The 17,570-nt window shown below is 45.1% G+C and overlaps 1 protein-coding gene across 1 annotated transcript; it reads right to left on the bottom strand.

Annotated features, from left to right (window-relative positions):
- Positions 1–3,324: 3,324 nt before the first annotated feature.
- On the bottom strand, positions 3,325–4,263 carry LOC123375489 (putative olfactory receptor 52P1). Its single transcript, XM_045026411.1, has one exon. The coding sequence runs from the start codon at positions 4,261–4,263 to the stop codon at positions 3,325–3,327; it is 939 nt and encodes a 312-aa protein (XP_044882346.1).
- Positions 4,264–17,570: the final 13,307 nt, after the last annotated feature.

The following is a 17,570-nucleotide window of genomic DNA, read 5'->3' on the forward strand; positions in this document are numbered from 1 at the left end:
GGGTGGAATATTATTGCTGAAAATACCCCTTCCTTTCACAAATGCCTTTGCTGATTGCAGGCAAAACAGAAGAATTACCCATTCTGTTTTTGTTCTGTAGGCAGGCCAGGTTTCAATGGCTCCTACCTTTTAAGGGTTTAGGGCAAATTATCCCACTGTTCAGTTATTAAACTTATGAGGTGGTGTACCTCAGTCTTTCTTCTTATATAGCAGACCAAGTTTGTAATGTTTTTTCTGCTGTGATAAGCTTTAAGTTTATGCACAGTTAATAGCCGAAAAGCATCATTATCATATGACCTTCAAGGTTTTTTCCAAAAATCATATACACTATACATTGTTACAGGGGTACTTATTAAAATTAATTGTATCCCAATGTTTAATATTAGCATCAAATTAAAAGTATCTTATTATACCATGCCTTTTATTTAGACACTGTTTTTCAGGACAGTGTGTTCAATGTTCTCTTGACATTTTTTCATAGACATTTTAATTTAATTATATCCTTCGGGTTCTGGTAAATTAAACAGTAGGGATGGCATGCACATAAGCAGACCCCTTTTGTACCTGTCTTCAGATTTCAGCACTGCATATACACAAAAAAAGTATATTTTTTCCTACTTAGGGTTAACCTGTTCCTCTCTTATTCCATTCCAGAACCCAATCCACTGGGGACCGAAGAACCCAGTCTGAGTCTGTGAAAATGGCTACGTCCTGTGTGGTGGGGGTATTTTCCAGTGCTACTGCTATAGCCACAATTTTGGCTGCTTGGGCAGAATATGGTGGACACTATCCCCTCAGCACCTCGCCCCTAGGCACTTTTAGAGCAGCGAAGCCCACATGCGGGTGGCCATTTTCGTAAAAACAAGAGCCGTCCACAAACCAAACAATGTCTGCTACTCCCAGCATCTCACTCAGCACAGCCCCTCCCTCGAAGAGCGACGGCACCTCAGGCAGTGGCCCAGGTAATGGGCATTCGTGCTCTTCCCCTTCTCTCAGGAGGCTGTAGGGTATTGGGGATAGTGCTGTGGGTTTTTTTTCCATATCTACATTTTTCTTTAACAAAGCCAGGGTCCATTTTGCCAATTGAGGGTTAGATATGTGGCCACTGTTGATTTTAGCAGTGAGTACATACTTCACTGGGGAGTAGGTTGTTTTTAGTAACACAGGGGACAAACCTGCCAGGTATTCCCAATGATGTCGTGCCCAAACAAGTGCCAGGACCTCCTTTTCACAGGGAGTGAATCCCTTCTCTATCTCACTCAGGGTCTTGGAGGCATAAGCTACAGTTCGGAGACTTATCCCATGGTTCTGGTTAGCACAGCTCCCATTCCTTTCTCTGTAGTTGTCAGGTGTAATACAAATGGTTCTCCTACCCGAGGATATGATAGGGCTGGGGCTTGGGCCAAGGCTTGTTTCAACTGGGCCAGGCTTCCTGCTGCTATGGGCCCCAGTTCCATTCTGCCCCTTTCTTTAACAATTCATGCAGCGGTGCTGCTTTTTCTGAAAACTCTTCTATAAAATCTTGGGAAAAGTTAACCACGCCCAGGAAGAATCTCAGAGAGGTTATGTCTGTGGGGGCTGGGAGTTTGGGGATCAGCTCAACCCTCTGTTGGTCAGGGGAGCACCCTTCTTGTCCCAGAGTTACCCCAAGATACTGTATCTGCTGGGAGCACAGTTGGGCCTTCTTTGGGGTTTCAGGAAACGGGATTTAAAGTATCTTTTGCAGCACTCTATCCAACATCTTAAATTTTCCTCCTTGGTCTGTGTACAGACCAGGACATCATCCACATAAGAAATCACACTATCCCTTTCAGACATTCCCTCCCATGTTTTTGCTACACAGGCAAGGCAAATTACAGGTGCATTATTCCAGCCCATGGAGACCTGGGCAAAACACAATTGTTTTTCCTGCAAGGTGAAAGTAAATGTATAGTAGCTGTCCTGGTGTAAGGAGATGATTAAGAAAGTGTTAGCCAACTCTAAAACTGACAACCACCGGGCCCCTCCGACAATGGAAGCCATCACCTCCTGATATTTAGCCACTACGGGGGCCATAGGTGGAGTCACCTGGTTGAGGGGACAAAAATCTCTCCAGGTTTTGCCATCACTCTTAAGCACAGGCCATAGGGCAGCATTGTTAGTGCTGGGCTGTTCCACTAAAACTCCTTGGCTCAAAAGCCCATCAATTGTTTCCTTTACACTGGCTCCTGCCTCTTTTGGATATCGATACTGCTTCTGCGGTGGAGGATCAGGGCCTGTGACTAGGATTTCGGCATCAATTTTACCACATTCTATTTTATTCTGAGCCCACACCTCTGCAATTGCTAAAACTTCTGGAGGCCAAGCAGGCCATTCCAATTCCTCAGGTGCCTTAAGGGCTGCTATGCGATAGCTGACTGAAATCTCCACAGGCTCCCATGAGGGGCCAGGGGGCATTTCTCACAAAACCCTGTTAGCACAATCAACCAACACTCTCAATTCCCTCAGAGCGTCTATTCCTAGAATACCTTCTCCCCGCACATCCATCAAGCCAAATTGCCCTTGACTCTTCTTTGTCCCCACACTATATGGGATTGTTTACAGAAGGAGACAATGCTTTGTGCCTCATTAAATCCCTGTAAGGTCTTTACTCTAGCCGGAGGTCCAAACAGGTGCTTATTTTGGGTACTAATTAGGGAGTAGGTGGCACCTGAGTCTACTAGTCAATTTTGTCCAAACACCCCTCCTGCAAATTTCACACAAACCGTGAATCTCCCCCACTCATTGGTGTTTACTTGTGCCCCAACTGGGGGTTCGTGGGGTCCCCGGCCTCTGTATAGGGCAGCGATTGGTGGTACACTGGAGCTTGGGCGTGGAAAACGCAGGTAAATTTTAGTCACTGGATCATTGCACATGTGATAAAGAAGTTCAACACTGTAGTTTATTTCTTTTCTTTGGCTATCAGAAAGTGCAGATTTTGTTAGTTGAACTGATCAAGAACCATGTTCATACAGGGTGTAATGGAAGGACAACCTACATCAGAAAGCTGCAGTATATTCTCTTAGTATGGAAGTCATGGAAATGCCAAGAGACAGGGTGTGTGGAAAGTTCAATCTGAAGGGTGACACTGAAAGAGATCAAGTGATGGTGAGGGAGAAGGAACTCAGCAACAGAGAAACAGTGCTTGGTGAAGGAGTGGTAAGACATTACGTGCGAGGAACTTCTCAGACTATGAAATTCCACAATGTCAAGCTCAACAAAATTGGGAGAGAGTAACCTTGATTAACAAGGAGATATCTCTTCCCAATCTTCTCATACAGGTTTAAAGTCAGTGGCCCCGAGCAATCATCTTCTGCAGGTATATTTGCTCACTTTGTCACGAAGTTCTTTGGTTTTGACCCCATAAATGATAGGGTTGAGCATAGGGGGGATGAGGAAGTGGAGGTTTGCCAAGATTATGTGAACGTGGGGAGCGATGCCCTGACCGAAGCGGTGTGTTACAGTGGAGAAGAGGAAGAAAGTACAAGACATCAGCATCACACATATGTGGGCCGTGCAGGTGTTGAGGGCTTTCTGATGAGCTTTCTTGGAGGAGATTCTGAGGACAGCCCTCGTTATCAGACTATATGAGAAGGCAACGAGCAACAGGTCTAACCCTAAGACTACAAATGTGACCACCAAGCCATAAGTCCTGTTGACTGTGATATCCCCACAGGACATCTTTGCCACAGCCATGTGCTCACAGTATGTATGGTGGATAATGTTGTCGGCACAGAATGGCTGCCTGCTCAGGAGCAGGGGCAGAGGCAGAACGAAGAGAACAGTTCTTATCAAACCCAAAAGCCCTAGCTGAGCTATTCGTGTGTTAGTGAGGATGGTGTCATATCTCAGGGGGTTGCATATGGCAATGTAGCGATCAAAGGCCATTGCCACAAGAATGGCTGACTGCATAACAGAAACTGCATGAAGGAAAAACATCTGGGTGAGGCAGCCACCCACAGTAATGCCTTTCAAATTGAACCAAAATATACACAGGGCTTTCGGCACGACGGAGGTAGATGTGGCAATGTCTGTGAGTGCCAGCATGCAGATCAGCAGGTACATCGGCTTGTGCAGGGTCTGCTCTTTGCCTACAACAAACAGAACCATGACATTTCCCAACAGGCCGATAATGTAGAACACAGAGAAAGGGATGGAAATCCAGATGTGAATAGCTTCCAGGCCAGATATGCCAGCAAGAATGAATGTGGAAGGGCCAGAGGGGGAGAGGTTGAAAGATGCCATAAGGTGGTTGATGCGTCAATTGGGCTCAGAAATGTTCAAAGTTCCTGTAAAGAGAGAGAAACACAGTGAGGGTTTTTAAAAACTTTATAACAAATATTTATTACGAATTTAGAATAGGGGGTGAGCAGTGAGGTGGCAACATTTACAGATGGCACCAGATTATTTAGGTCATATTCAAGTCCAAAGAACTCCACAGAAGAAACTAACCAAGTCACGTAAATTGATGTCATGATGACAGATGAAATTCCATGTCAATAATCGCAACTTGTATGGTCATTGGAGGGAAAATCTTGAACTCTTCAAACACCATACAAAGTTGTAATTTAACCGTATGCACTCAGGACAGGAATCTGGGTGTCATGTTATAGAGCTCTGTGAAACCCTGCTCACGGTGCAAACATGGACAGAAACTGAGAAAAAACAGTGGGATCCGGGAGGAAATGGGATATGGAATCATACAGAAAATACAATGCCATGAGATCAGTCAGTCAGTGTTTCTCCCTCCTATGGACTCCTCTGTTTAGTACTGGGCACCCTTCTCACCCAGAGTATTGCAAAACTAGAGGTGTTCAGACAAAGGCAACTAGAATGATCAAGGGCCCTGTGAAACTCATATGGAGAGAGGTTGAAAAGACTGGGGTTGTTATCTTACAAAGGAGATGAATAAGAGGGGACATAAGAAAAGTTTATAAAATACTTTATAAAATGGAGGATGTGTTCTCCCTGTCTCATAACAAAAGATCAAGAGGACATTCAATTAAACTGAAATGTGGCAAATTCGAAAGAGGTAAAAAAAGAATGCTTTCGCCGCTCAGTGCCTAATCAGACTGAAGAACTCCTTGCTACAAGAGGTAGTTCAGGCCATGAGCTAAGCAAGAATCAGGAAGGGTTTGGACGTATATATGGACCGTGAACCTATCCAGTTTCAATAACTACAGCTAAATAAATATTTCAGAACGCCTAAGCCCACATGTTTCAGGGGACAAGCCAATCTCTTGCTGTTAGGCATCATGCTCATCTACGATATAGCACTCAACAGAAAGGGCATGGAACTACAAGGATTTTGGTGTTTAGGTATAAAGGCCTGCACATCTGGGAGATCATAGAAAATAATGTGTACAGGTTACTGGTTCAGACCAATCTGGATTGGTTGGTAAACTAGGTGGAATCAAACAATGTGCGTTCTAATATAGTTATGTAGCTATCTACATCTAGGGACAAAGAATGTAGGCGATGCTTACATGATGGACTCTGTGTGAAGTGCAATGACTCTAAACATGTTTTGGGGGTATGAAGAAATAATTATCTAAACATGAGCTCCCAGCGTGAGCCTGTGCCCAAAAGAACGAATGTGATCCTTCGATGATAAGAAGGGTAATCTCAGGGAGACGTAGAGAAGTTATTTTACCTCGAATTTGGCACTGGTGCAACTGCTGCAGGAATCCTGTCTCCAGTTTGGTGTCCATGATGAAAGATGGATGTTGATACATTGAAGAGGGTTCTATTTAGTTTAACAAAGATGGTTAAGGGATGACTTGATAACAGTGTGTAAGAACCTACACAGGGAACATATATGTAATAACAGGCTTTACAGCCTCCATACGGAGGAGTAATGCGATGCAATGGCTGGAAATTGAAGTTAAAGAAATTCTGACTGGGAATAAGGCACGCATTTTTAAATGGTGAGAGTAACCATTAGAACAATTTACCAAGGGTATGTGGATTCCCAATCACTGAGAATTTTGAAATCAAGGTTGGATGTGACACTTGGATCTGGGGTACAACTGAGCCCTCTGACTCACAAGCCTGGGATCCCTCTCTCAATGTCCTGCTGAGACAAACTGTGAACTGCTCCTGGTACTACGCCTCCACCACCATCCGTACAGAAAGCTACCCTTCCAGCTGCAGATACATGCAGGCTCTCTGACCAGACACTGCATGAACCAATAATAGAGAGTACAGCCAAAATAACCACCAGCTCCCTAGCCTAGAACCCCAGAGCTGTATCGTCCTGCCCTGGTCCAAACCCCAACCAGTATGAATTTGTTACCCAGTTTGCTCCTCCCTCAATGTGGGGAGGACAATGCACACTTTTGGTAAACAAGCTGAGATTTGTCCCCCAGACACTTCACTTAAAGGCATCCTGGGTTTAGATTAAAACATAAAACAAGTTTTATCAACTACAAAAGATAAATTTTAACTGATTATAAGGGATAGCAAATAGATCAAAGTAGATTACCTAGCAAATAATCAAATATGTAAACTAAGTTTAGACTGACTATGAATTAACAGTTTCTCACTCTGGGTGATGATACAAGCAGTCTGGAACAATCTCAAGGCACAACCTGTGTTTGCTTTGCTGCTTGGGTCTCTCAGGTTTCCATACTCTCTTTTTTTCCCCCAGGTGTTTCCAGGAGTCCTCTTATGTGAGGAGTGAAGAACCACCCATGACATCTCTCCCTGCCTTGTAAAAGTACAGGCATCCCAAAATGGAGTGCAGATTTATGTGGCCTGGTCATATGCCTCTCACGAGAAAAATAAGCCACCCTGCCTTTCAAAAGGAGCCCAAACCACCTAAAACAAGCCAACCTCATTTTGCTTGGCATGGCTTTGCATACATAGGAACATCGATCAACCGCCAATATAGCCATAATACCACCAGACCCTCTCCCGGTGGTGTACCGCACCATCAGACATGCCCTGAAGTCAGTGACTAACAACAGTGGCACAGTGCCAGTCCACTCCCCCACCACGCTTGTGGAGCCCCCCTCAGGTTTGCTATCCCCTGCCCCCTACAACCGCCCCCCAGCCTGCATCCCCCTTGCCCCTCACATCCACACTGACAGAGATGCCCCCGCTGGTGCAGGTGCAGCTGAATAATAATATATATCTTTAAAAGCACAAGCATTGCAGAACCAGCAGTGAGCCAAGTGCAGGGAAATCGCAGGCTGCTGCTGTGCAGCTGGCCAGACTTCTGCTATCAGTACCCACCCCTGTACCAAACCAACCAACCCACTGTACGTAGTAGTCCGGGCAGAAGGCAGCCTGTGGAGTGAGAGTAGGCACTGCAGGGAATGAATGCAAGAAACAGTGCAGCAAGCAAGCACATGCATCAATCTCATGGTCGTGACAATGACACTCAGGGGAGAAAGGAACCCAATTAATTACCCAAATCCAAGATCACTGAGCTCCCACCCCGCCAGGGTCCCACTCCCAGGCTCCTTTTCCCCCCATTGGCCTGTAGCGCCCTGTAAATTGGGTTGGCCTCTCCCCATTGGCCCCGGAGACTGTCCGTCTCCAGATTCTTTCTTTTGGTTTTGGAGTGGTTTTGCAAACGGGAGTCAATAATGCTTTCTGGTGGGGGAAATAAAGCAGCAGCCACTCACAGAAGCTGGTCTGCTAAAAACAAGTGGAAATACTGTCCACTAGTTATAGGCTGTTCTCAGGAAGGGTCACAAGGTGTGAGATAAGTTTCTCTTAAGGTCCATTATATTCCCTAATGGCTCAGTGACCTGAATAGGCCCATCCCAAACAGTTATCCAGACTGAAAGCATCTTGCCTAGTGGGCATTACCCAGGTGTAACTACATTTGAAATACAGATATATTGTCAATATTCAAAACTTCAGATGCAGAAATGATACATGCCTACACATGAAATTATCTTATTCAAGACATCATAACTTTTCCAGTGACATCTTACATGACTCGCCTTGCATGAAATGCATCATAATTTGCTAATCTTATCAAAATAATATCACTAGGAAGAATATGGGGTTCAGTGTCACAAACAGATCAATGGTTCTTTCCATCGATGAAAAGACTGAAATTACATAATAATAGCAAAGAATCCTGTGGCACCTTATAGAGTAACAGACGTTTTGCAGCATGAGCTTTCGTGGGTGAATACCCACTTCTTCGGATGCACCTACCTAAGATGCCAACTTGCATCTGTCATTTTCAAAAAGATGCTGGTATCTTAGGTAGGTGTATCCAAAGAAGTGGGTATTCACCCACGAAAGCTCATGCTGCAAAACGTCTGTTAGTCTATAAGGTGCCACAGGATTCTTTGCTGCTTCTACAGAACCAGACTAACACGGCTACCCCTCTGATACATAATAATAAGAACAGGTGGAAACAAAACTGAGTCAAGTTGTGACATCCAGGCTGCAGTTCTGTGCCTTGCCAGGACAATCCCCCCGACACCCATTGAAAAGCACTCAGGGCCAGAAAAGTTCCCCGCACTGGCCTTGGACCAACAAGCACAAAGAAAAAAATAATTTTGCAGTGCTTCCCACCTGTCCGTGTACATGCCGCTCTGTGCCGCCACAGCACCCAATGCCACTCACCTGTCCCTGTACACCCTCTGCCTGACCCGTAACCCCCAGCGCTGTGCGCCTCTCCATGTATATCTCCCTCCCTGCCACCACAACCCCCAGTGCTCCCTGCCTCTCTGTGTACACCCCATGCCTGCCCCCACAAACCCTAGCACTGCCTGCCTGCTCATGTACATCCTGTGCACTGCCCCACGACCCCCAGTGCAGGCCACTTGTCCATGTAGATCCCGCAACCCCATAACTTCCAGCCCTGCCACACCATGATACACCTCACCCAGGCCTAAAACCAGACCCCACAGCCACAGCTCACAGAAATATCTCCTCAGACTAATGTAGCACTCCCTCTCCACCCGGTTACCTTATTTAATGCCAACCTGCTTAAAGGTTTTGACAGACAGGTCTGGGTTCTTCTGGATCCTGCCACCCACTCAGCAGGGTGAATCTTCATTATTTTCCCTGTTAATTTATTTGGCAGTGCCTCCACCCCCTCGCTCCTTCCTGGCAGGGTCATCGGGGCAGCTAGGGAGGAAAACTCTAACCACAGGGTAACCCCCACTTACTTGCCAGATAGTTGGAGACTTCCAAGAAATAAGACAAACACATACAATATATTCTACACAATAGTTATATTAAACAAGAGACAAGTATAACATAACAGGGGAAAACACTATTTTTAGGGTTACTGGTGCCCACTCTGACTAATACCTGTGACTTTCCCCAGTCACGTGACTTGATGTAGCAAATGTAAGATGAGTGTCTCATTGGTACGCGCACTTTGTTGGGGCCCTTGATGACCTATGACCACAAAATTCTTCTCTGCCGTGGTTTAGCCGTGTGGCTGACGGATTCAGTACAGCCCCAAGGACTCACAAGTGGGAGAAGATGGTAAATCCCTCCACAGGTTTAATATGCAGCAGGTTATAAAATCCCCAAACTCTCACTCCCTGGCTTGTGGACACAGTTCAGGGAGTAGGGGGTTCCCAAAACAAATTCCCTGACTGACTAACTAAAAGATGCTGCACTCACAAACTCCATGAATGATCCTCCGGGTCAGAGCTGACTCTGGACTCCTCAGTCACTGCACAGGGGCTGGTCTCTGCTGGCTGGGATCCTCCTCAGGCAGGAGTCAGGCTGCGTCGGTCCCAGGATCTCCCCTCCCCACAAAGGGGTGCAGGGCTCAAGGTGCAGGTTACACAACTACACTAACATCCAAACTGTCGTCTCCTAGCCCAGTGTCCAGACACACCCCCAGCAGGCAGCAGCCCTGGACTAGCAGCTGAGAGATTTTGCTTTCAGGTCCCTAGAGGCCAGTTCTCAGGGGTAACCTGGCATCCAGGCCTGGGACTCCCCAGCTCCCCACACAGCCAGTCCTGCCCTTGCCCTGGCTGGCTTCAGGCTGACTCCAAAATGGCTTCTCCCCTTTCCTGAACTCCCTATGAAGGGTCTCTCACTTCCTGTTGGTTGCTGGGCAGACTCTGAGCCTGCCTTGGTTTCCCCTCCCTACCAGGGACAGTGCCTCTCCCTGAGCTGCCAGCAGACAGAGCCCCAGGGATCTAGGTGATCTCCTTGCTGGTTACCCTAGGTTAAAGTCAGTGTCTGCCTGCACTGGGGAAAAGGAGGGGGATCAGCCTGAACTGCCTTTCTGGGGCAAAGTGAACCCCAGCAGCAGCTCAACCTGTGTAGGGAAGGCGAGAGGGTCTGACCTGGCGGGAGGGAGAGAAGATGTGGAGACTAAAAGAAGCTAGCTTGAGTAATTCTGCCTCAAAATGACAAAGTTTAATGTACGGCATCCCATTAGAAACCCAGACAGCCCTTCCTGAGGCTTCTGATGAGGGATGCTGTGAGAGACAATCTGCTTCAATGCAGTCCACGTTATGTTACAGTCTGAGACACCCTCTGCCCCAGGATGCCTTGTTACGCCGGTTTGGTCTGTGCATTAGACAGGATGTGCATTCCCTATTTCACCTGATTTCAGGACTCCACGCCACTGTTATCTGGACACTGCATGTCACCCCCGGTCCCCACCATTGTGTGTTCCTGGCCCATTCTGGAGCGATTTCCAACACTGCTTGGTTTCTGCTAAGTTGGAAAAAGGCTTTTCTTGTTACTGCCTTTTGCTGTTTCTCATCCTTTCCAGAACTAGAGATGCAGGGCCATGGGGAGAGAAGACCTCTCTCATCCTGGGAAAAATTGTTATCCTCATGATTTCGAACCTCCAAGCCTCTGAGTTTGATATTTCCTGTTAGTTCTTCTTTGGTCCAAATGAGCTCCCCCATCCTTAGTGGTCACAGGATGTCTCCAGCTGAAGTCATTGTAACCTTGTGGCTGGTGAAATTAGGCAATTCATTTAACTCTCTATATGTGGATTTAGTGTGAAACACTGGCCATTTTGGGAGTTTTGTTATTGATAACAGTGGGACCAAGATTTCACTCTCAGTGTTTAACATTCAACTTCTGGTTGTGAAAATCGTGGCTTTGGGTTCAGCAACAGAGAGCGCTGAAAGGGTCTGAAAGAAACCCCCAGGTTATGTGGTGTTGTGAGACTGGTTATGAAAAATGAGGATTCCAAAACACATTCTTGTTGTGAACCTTCTAGTAACACCGACACACACTGCAGAGGCTTTAGCTGCACTTCCCAACAAGGCAGCGAAGTTGGTGAATTGGAAAACTTCAGTTTCAGAACCAACAGAAAAACCACACCACCCGACAAAAGGAAGCTACTGTGATAGATAGAAGGACACAGAAAGAGACAAGGAAATGATTTTAAAAACAAATATTTGTCTAAACTACTCCCAATACATTTGTAGTTCGAATTTTAGCAGGTAAATCGCTTCATGTTTCTAACAATACTAAAGAGTTCAAGTCACCGTGCCGGTGAATTCCTGCCCAGATGGATTTTGGATGGAACCCTTGATTGCTTTCTGAGCCCTCAGCACTAACCTTAAGGCAGAAACAGGTAACTTACCAAAATTTTGCTCAGGAGAGAGAGGAATTCTCCTTACGGCGACAGGAAGGCAGAGCCCTGAGAATCAGCGTATGAATCTCACATGTCTGACACTTGGTGCGCTGAACAGCGACCTTTATGAGTCCACTGTACAGTCCCTGCAGACTCTCAGGTTATACAGGGCTCCCGGACAATTCCCTCGGCTCCATCAGCAGTGGGAAGAGCAGAAAATAGACCCTGGAGAACTTCAGCCTGAGAGCCTCCCCTGGGAGTGAAGAAATGGATCCCAGGGGTTCAAATTGTCAGGGAAAATTGAGCTTTGCAAACTGTTCAGCCTAGCAATTGATGATGGTTTTCTTTTCTGTGTGTAATGTGCTGCCATCTGCGCTATATGTGGCAATGCTGCCACAAGATACAAGACCAAACCCCATTTTCTATTGATCGCAGCAGCGTACCTCTGCATCCCGCCCATGAAGTTAAGGCCCATTCCCTTAGCATCCAAAAAGTCTCTGCCACCCTGGAAAGCCCAAATGACATGATCATGAATTGATGCAAGCCAAAGGACATGGAAAGGCTTCCTTCTTACAGGATTCTGGCATTAACAGTATTCATCAAATCTCTAAATCGGATAAGCATCAAATGTCAATACTGTGGTGATCTTTCAGAAATTGATGCAGAAATGGGTTCTGATATCCTGGGTCAGAATTAACACAATGGAACTTCTCCACTCACTGTGTGATTCCTTCACCTGTCCCAGGCCAAAATGACCGGGAGTTAATCTCACATGGAATCCCTCATTTTACAAGTGAACAGCTGTGGAGATTCCCAGAAATGTTGCCACAGGGCCATTTCAGTGTGGTGGTATTTTAGGTAGGTGAGTCATGCTGGGGTCATGACATGGTGGTAAACGAATCAAATAACTGCTATATCTGGATCTTTTCTTTGAGCTACAGCTCCTCCCCCATACAAGCATCATAGGGACAAATTTGGGCTCTGGAAGGTATGTGTTTTGTCACCCCCGAGCTGAAAACTGGGAGCCATGGTAACTGCTGCGCTCTTCTAACTACGCATCTGGGCTATTCCTTTTTTACTCTGCTTTTCTGGTGATTCAGCCTCTCCAGGCCCTGTGATCACCCAACACAATAGCAGATGGCACCACAAACTCCAATTGAGCTACGTAAGGTCTTACCTAAGCCACCCAAGTACAAGCAGCAGAGACCAGCCAATTTCCCAGCTCCTCTTGAATTACGCATGGCTCTGTACAATGTAAGATGATTAGTCGAGGTTGCCCTTCCCTCGGTGTGGGAAGGATATGGAAAAAGCCTGTGTTAACCAAGCTGAGATTTTCCCCAGACACTTCATTCAAAGGGACACTGGTTTAGATAAAGGGGAAAAAAAAAGTTTAACTACAGAAAGAGAGTTTAAGTGATTATAAGTGAAAGTAAACAGATTAAAGCAGATCACCTAGCAAATAATTAAAAACCCAATATTAAGCCTAAAATACTAGATAGGTTGGATATGGATTAGCAATTTTACACCCTGGCTGGTGATCCAAGCAGTCCACCAGTTTCCATGAACAGACAAGAAATCCTTCTGGAGTGGGACCAGCACTTCCCCCAGTTTACTCTTTGTACCTCAGTTATTTCCAGTTCTTTTTTGTGGGAGGTGAGGCCACTAAATGATGTCACACACCACCACATATAGTTTTAATCGATGATGGAATCCTCTGTTCCAAAACCAGTTCCCAGTCGAGTTCATGGAAAAAATACAGGTACCTAAAATAGAATCCAGTGTCATGTGGTCCGGTCACATGCCCACACAAGCGCTGCTGAGTCATAGGAACCATTATCCTTTGGCTGTACGGAGCTTTCACACCAGATTGGGGATAAGCTTCTCCTAAGGCCTATTGTTTCCCTAATGGCCCATTTCTCTGGATAGGTCCTTCACCAGCTTTCCATATTGGAAGCATTTTGCCTAGTGTGCGTCACCCAGGTGTAACTACATTTGAAATACAGATAGATAGTCAATATTCATAGCATCACATACAAAAATGATACATGCACACAAATAGAATAAATAATTTCAGCACATCATAACTTTTTCAATGACACGTGACAAGACATATCATGTACAAAATACATCACATGTGTCATATTTATATCATAATCAAAGAAGCCTGGAGAATGTGGGGCACAGTGTCACAACGAGGTTGTGAGGAGGACCCCTCCTAGCAGTAAAGCACATTAGAAAACACAATCCCAACTATACATACAGAATATGTATTCTATACATATAGAATATAAATTAGCTGTTACCACTCAAGAATGAGACTTTGGAATCATCATAGACAGTTCTCTGAAAACATCTGCTATGTGTGCCACTCTATAAATCCCAAACTATGGATACTGTGTGCAGTTCTAGTCTCAAAAAAGTTATATTAGAAATGGAAAAGTTACAGAGAATGGTTGATGGCGTCTAGTTTGGATATTAAGTCAAGTTCAGTAGTTTCTCGTTGGAGTCTGTTTCTGAAGCTTTTCTGTTGCAAAATTGCCACCTTTGAGTCGGTTACTGAGTGACCAGAGAGGCTGAAATGTTCAGGAATCATAACATTCAAAAACCAGTAGGAGAGCTAGATACCCATCAGTTTAGGTTTGAATAGAGACTGGGAATGGCTGAGCAGTCACACACATTGAATCTATTTCCCTATGTTAAGTATCCTCACACCTTCTTATCAAACTGTCTGTAATGGGTTACTTGATTATCACTACAAAAGTTTTTTCTCTTAATTAACTAGCCTTACACTACTGGATGAGAGTCGCAATGTCTCCCATCACCAGATCCGGTATGGCTGAGACCCTGGCCATCCAGTCCAGCACAGCCTCACAAGTCAAGGGGCCTATGCATTTACTTAGGTATTGTGCTTTATTGGAGGAGAACACCTTGCTCTCATGTCTCGTTTCTCCACCCCGGGTCACCACTGTAGAGATAATCGGAGCCAGAGAAGCTGGCTCCTCTGCATGGTAGGGAATTGATGTTGCAATTTCCCTTTCCTTTTACTCATAATAGGGCACCAATGACATGGTGTGTAAGCCTGTTTTCACCAAGTCCTGGAGGAGTCAAAAATCATCAGCTAAGGATTGTGACGGGGTATTACTGCCCTTTCATCTGTAGAGAAGGAAGATATGTTGGTTCTCGCTGAAGCCTTTTCCTCAAATCTGCTGTCCTGTTCCTCCATAATCTCTGGAGGTTCCAGCATTCTGGATGCTGTTGCCAAGGGAGAATGTCTCAGGGGCTCATGGGTGTGGGGAAGCCCAAGAAGTGTGGGGGCAATATGCCATCCAGAGATCCCAGTAGGGCTTCTAGGGCAGTGGGATGCTCATGGCTGCCCTACCATCTTGATGGAGGAGTCAGCTGAGGGTATACCCGGGGAGGTCCTTGACAATGAGCATTGTAGAGAGCATGGGAGGAGTGGTGGGAGACAACCTCCTCTGGCTCGCTGTCTGATTCACTACTAGAAAGTGGAGGTGCCCAGCAGAGTACTGGAGAAGACTCCTACAGTTCTGATGCCGAGAGGAGGAGACTCTGGTATATCAGATACCCTGAGTTCTCTTGACCAGGTGCCATTGGCAGTACAGAGTGAGTCAGGAATCTTGCCCACACTAAATGTTCCAGTGCTGGATGGCTGGATGAGGGGTTTCTGCCAGCTTAACGCAGAGTCCTAACTGGAAGGTGCTAGAGAGCCCAGATCTCGGAAATGATACATGCTAATCTTTTCCCATCTTTGTCAAATAGCCTCTGCTAAAATTTATATCTGGCTTTTTTGTGCCATAACTTCTGACTGACACAGATAAGTCTGTCTTCTTTCTATTCCCTATAGTTCATGCCCTATTCTCATTACCATCCTGCTAGGAAGCTGGATAAACAACCAGTGGGGCCACTAGACAATAGAGGTGCTAAAGGAGCATTCATGGATGATAAGGCCATTGTGGAAAAACTAAATGAATTTTTTGCATTGGTCTTCACGGCTGAGGATTTGAGGGAGATTCCCAAACCTGAGCCATTTTTCAGAGGGGGAGGGATAGCTCAGTGGTTTGAGCATTAGCCTGCTTAAACCCAGGGTTGTGAGTTCAATCCTTGAGGGGGCCCCTTAGGGATCTGGGGCAAAAATTGATCCTGCTAGTGAAAGCAGGGGGGCTGGACTTGATGACCTTTCAAGGTCCCTTCCAGTTCTAGGAGATTGGTATATCTCCAATTACCACCTTTTTAGGTGACAGATCTGACAAACTGTCCCAGATTGAGGTACTGAGTAATGGTCTCAAGTTGCAGAGGGGGAGGTTTAGGTAGGATATTAGGAAAAACTTTTTCACTAGTAGGGTGGTGAAGCACTGGAATGGGTTACCTAGGGAGGTGGTGGAATCTCCTTCCTTAGAGGTTGTTCAGGTCAGGCTTGACAAAGCCCTGTCTGGGATGATTTAGTTGGGAATTGGTCCTGCTTTGAGCAGGGGGTTGAACTAGATGACCTCCTGAGGTCCCTTCCAATCCTGATATTCTATGATCCTATGATTCTATGATCCTTAGAGGAGGTTTTGGAACTAATTGATAAATTAAACAGCAATAAGTTACCGGGACCAGATGGTATTCACCCAAGAATTCTGAAGGAACTCAAATGTGAAATTTCATAACTATTAACTGTACTCTGTAACCTGTAATTTAAATCAGCTTCTGTACCAGATGGTAGCTAATATGACACCAATTTTTTAAAAGGGGTCCAAAAGTGATCCCAGAAATTACAGGCCAGTAGGCCTGACTTCAGTACCAGGCAACCTGATTGAAACTATAATAAAGAACAATACTGTCAGACATATAGATGAACATAATTTGTTGGGGAAGAGTCAAAATGGTTTTAGTAAAGGGAAATCACACCTCAACAATCTACATGAATTCATTGAGGGGGATCAACAAGCATGTGGACAAAGAGGATCCAGTGGATATAGTGTACTTAGATTTTCAGAAAGCCTTTGACAAGGTATTTTACCAAAGGCTCTGAGATAAGAGGGAAGGTGCTTTCATGGATTGGTAACTAGTTAAAAGATAGGAAACAAAGGGTAGGTATAAATAATCAGTTTTCAGAATGGAGAGAGGTAAATAGTGGTGTCCCCCAGACGTCTGTTCTGGGACCAGTCCTATTCAACATATTCATAAATGATCTGTAAAAAGGGTTAAACAGTGAGGTGGCAAAATTTGCAGATGATACAAAATTACTAAAGATAGTTAAGACCCAGGCAGACTGTGAAGAGATACAAAAGGATCTCCCAAAACTGGGTGATTGGGCAACAAAATGACAGATAAAATTTAATGTTGATAAATGCAAAGTAATGCACATTGGAAAGCATAATAACAACTATACCTAAAAAATAATAGCTGTTACAACTCAAGAAAGAGATCTTGGAGTCGTGCATAGTTCTCTGAAAACATCCACTCAAAGTCCAGGGGCAGACAAAGAAAAGCAAATAGAATGTTGAGAATAATTAAGAAAGGGATAGATAATAGGACAGAAAATATCATGTTGCCTCTACATAAATCCATGGTACACTCACATCTTGAGTACTGTGTGCAGGTGTGGTTGCCCCATCTCAAATATATATAAATATATTGGAACTGGAAAAGGTTCAGTAGAAGGGCAACACAAATGATTAGGGGTACAGAACGGCTTCTGTATGATGAGAGGTCAATAAGACTGGGACTTTTCAGTTTGGAAAAGAGACGGCTAAGGGGAGATATGATTGAGGTCTATAAAATCCTGACTGGTGTAGAGAAAGTAGATAAGGACGTGTTGTTTACTACTTCTCATAACACAAGAACTAGGGATCACCAAATGAAATTAATAGGCAGCAGGTTTAAAAGAAATAAAAGGAAGTATTTCTTCACATAATGCACAGTCAACCTGTGGAACTCCTTGCCAGAGGATGTTGTGAAAGCCAAGACCATAACAAGGTTCAAAAAACTATATAGATTCATGGAGGATAGG

This window comes from Mauremys mutica, chromosome 1 (genome assembly GCF_020497125.1).
Source record: "Mauremys mutica isolate MM-2020 ecotype Southern chromosome 1, ASM2049712v1, whole genome shotgun sequence".
NCBI lineage: Eukaryota > Metazoa > Chordata > Testudines > Geoemydidae > Mauremys > Mauremys mutica.

What these genes read in the sequence shown, in the direction of transcription:
- LOC123375489 (XM_045026411.1), bottom strand. Translation starts at nt 4,263, where the DNA reads ATGGCATCTTTCAACCTCTCCCCCTCTGGCCCTTCCACATTCATTCTT.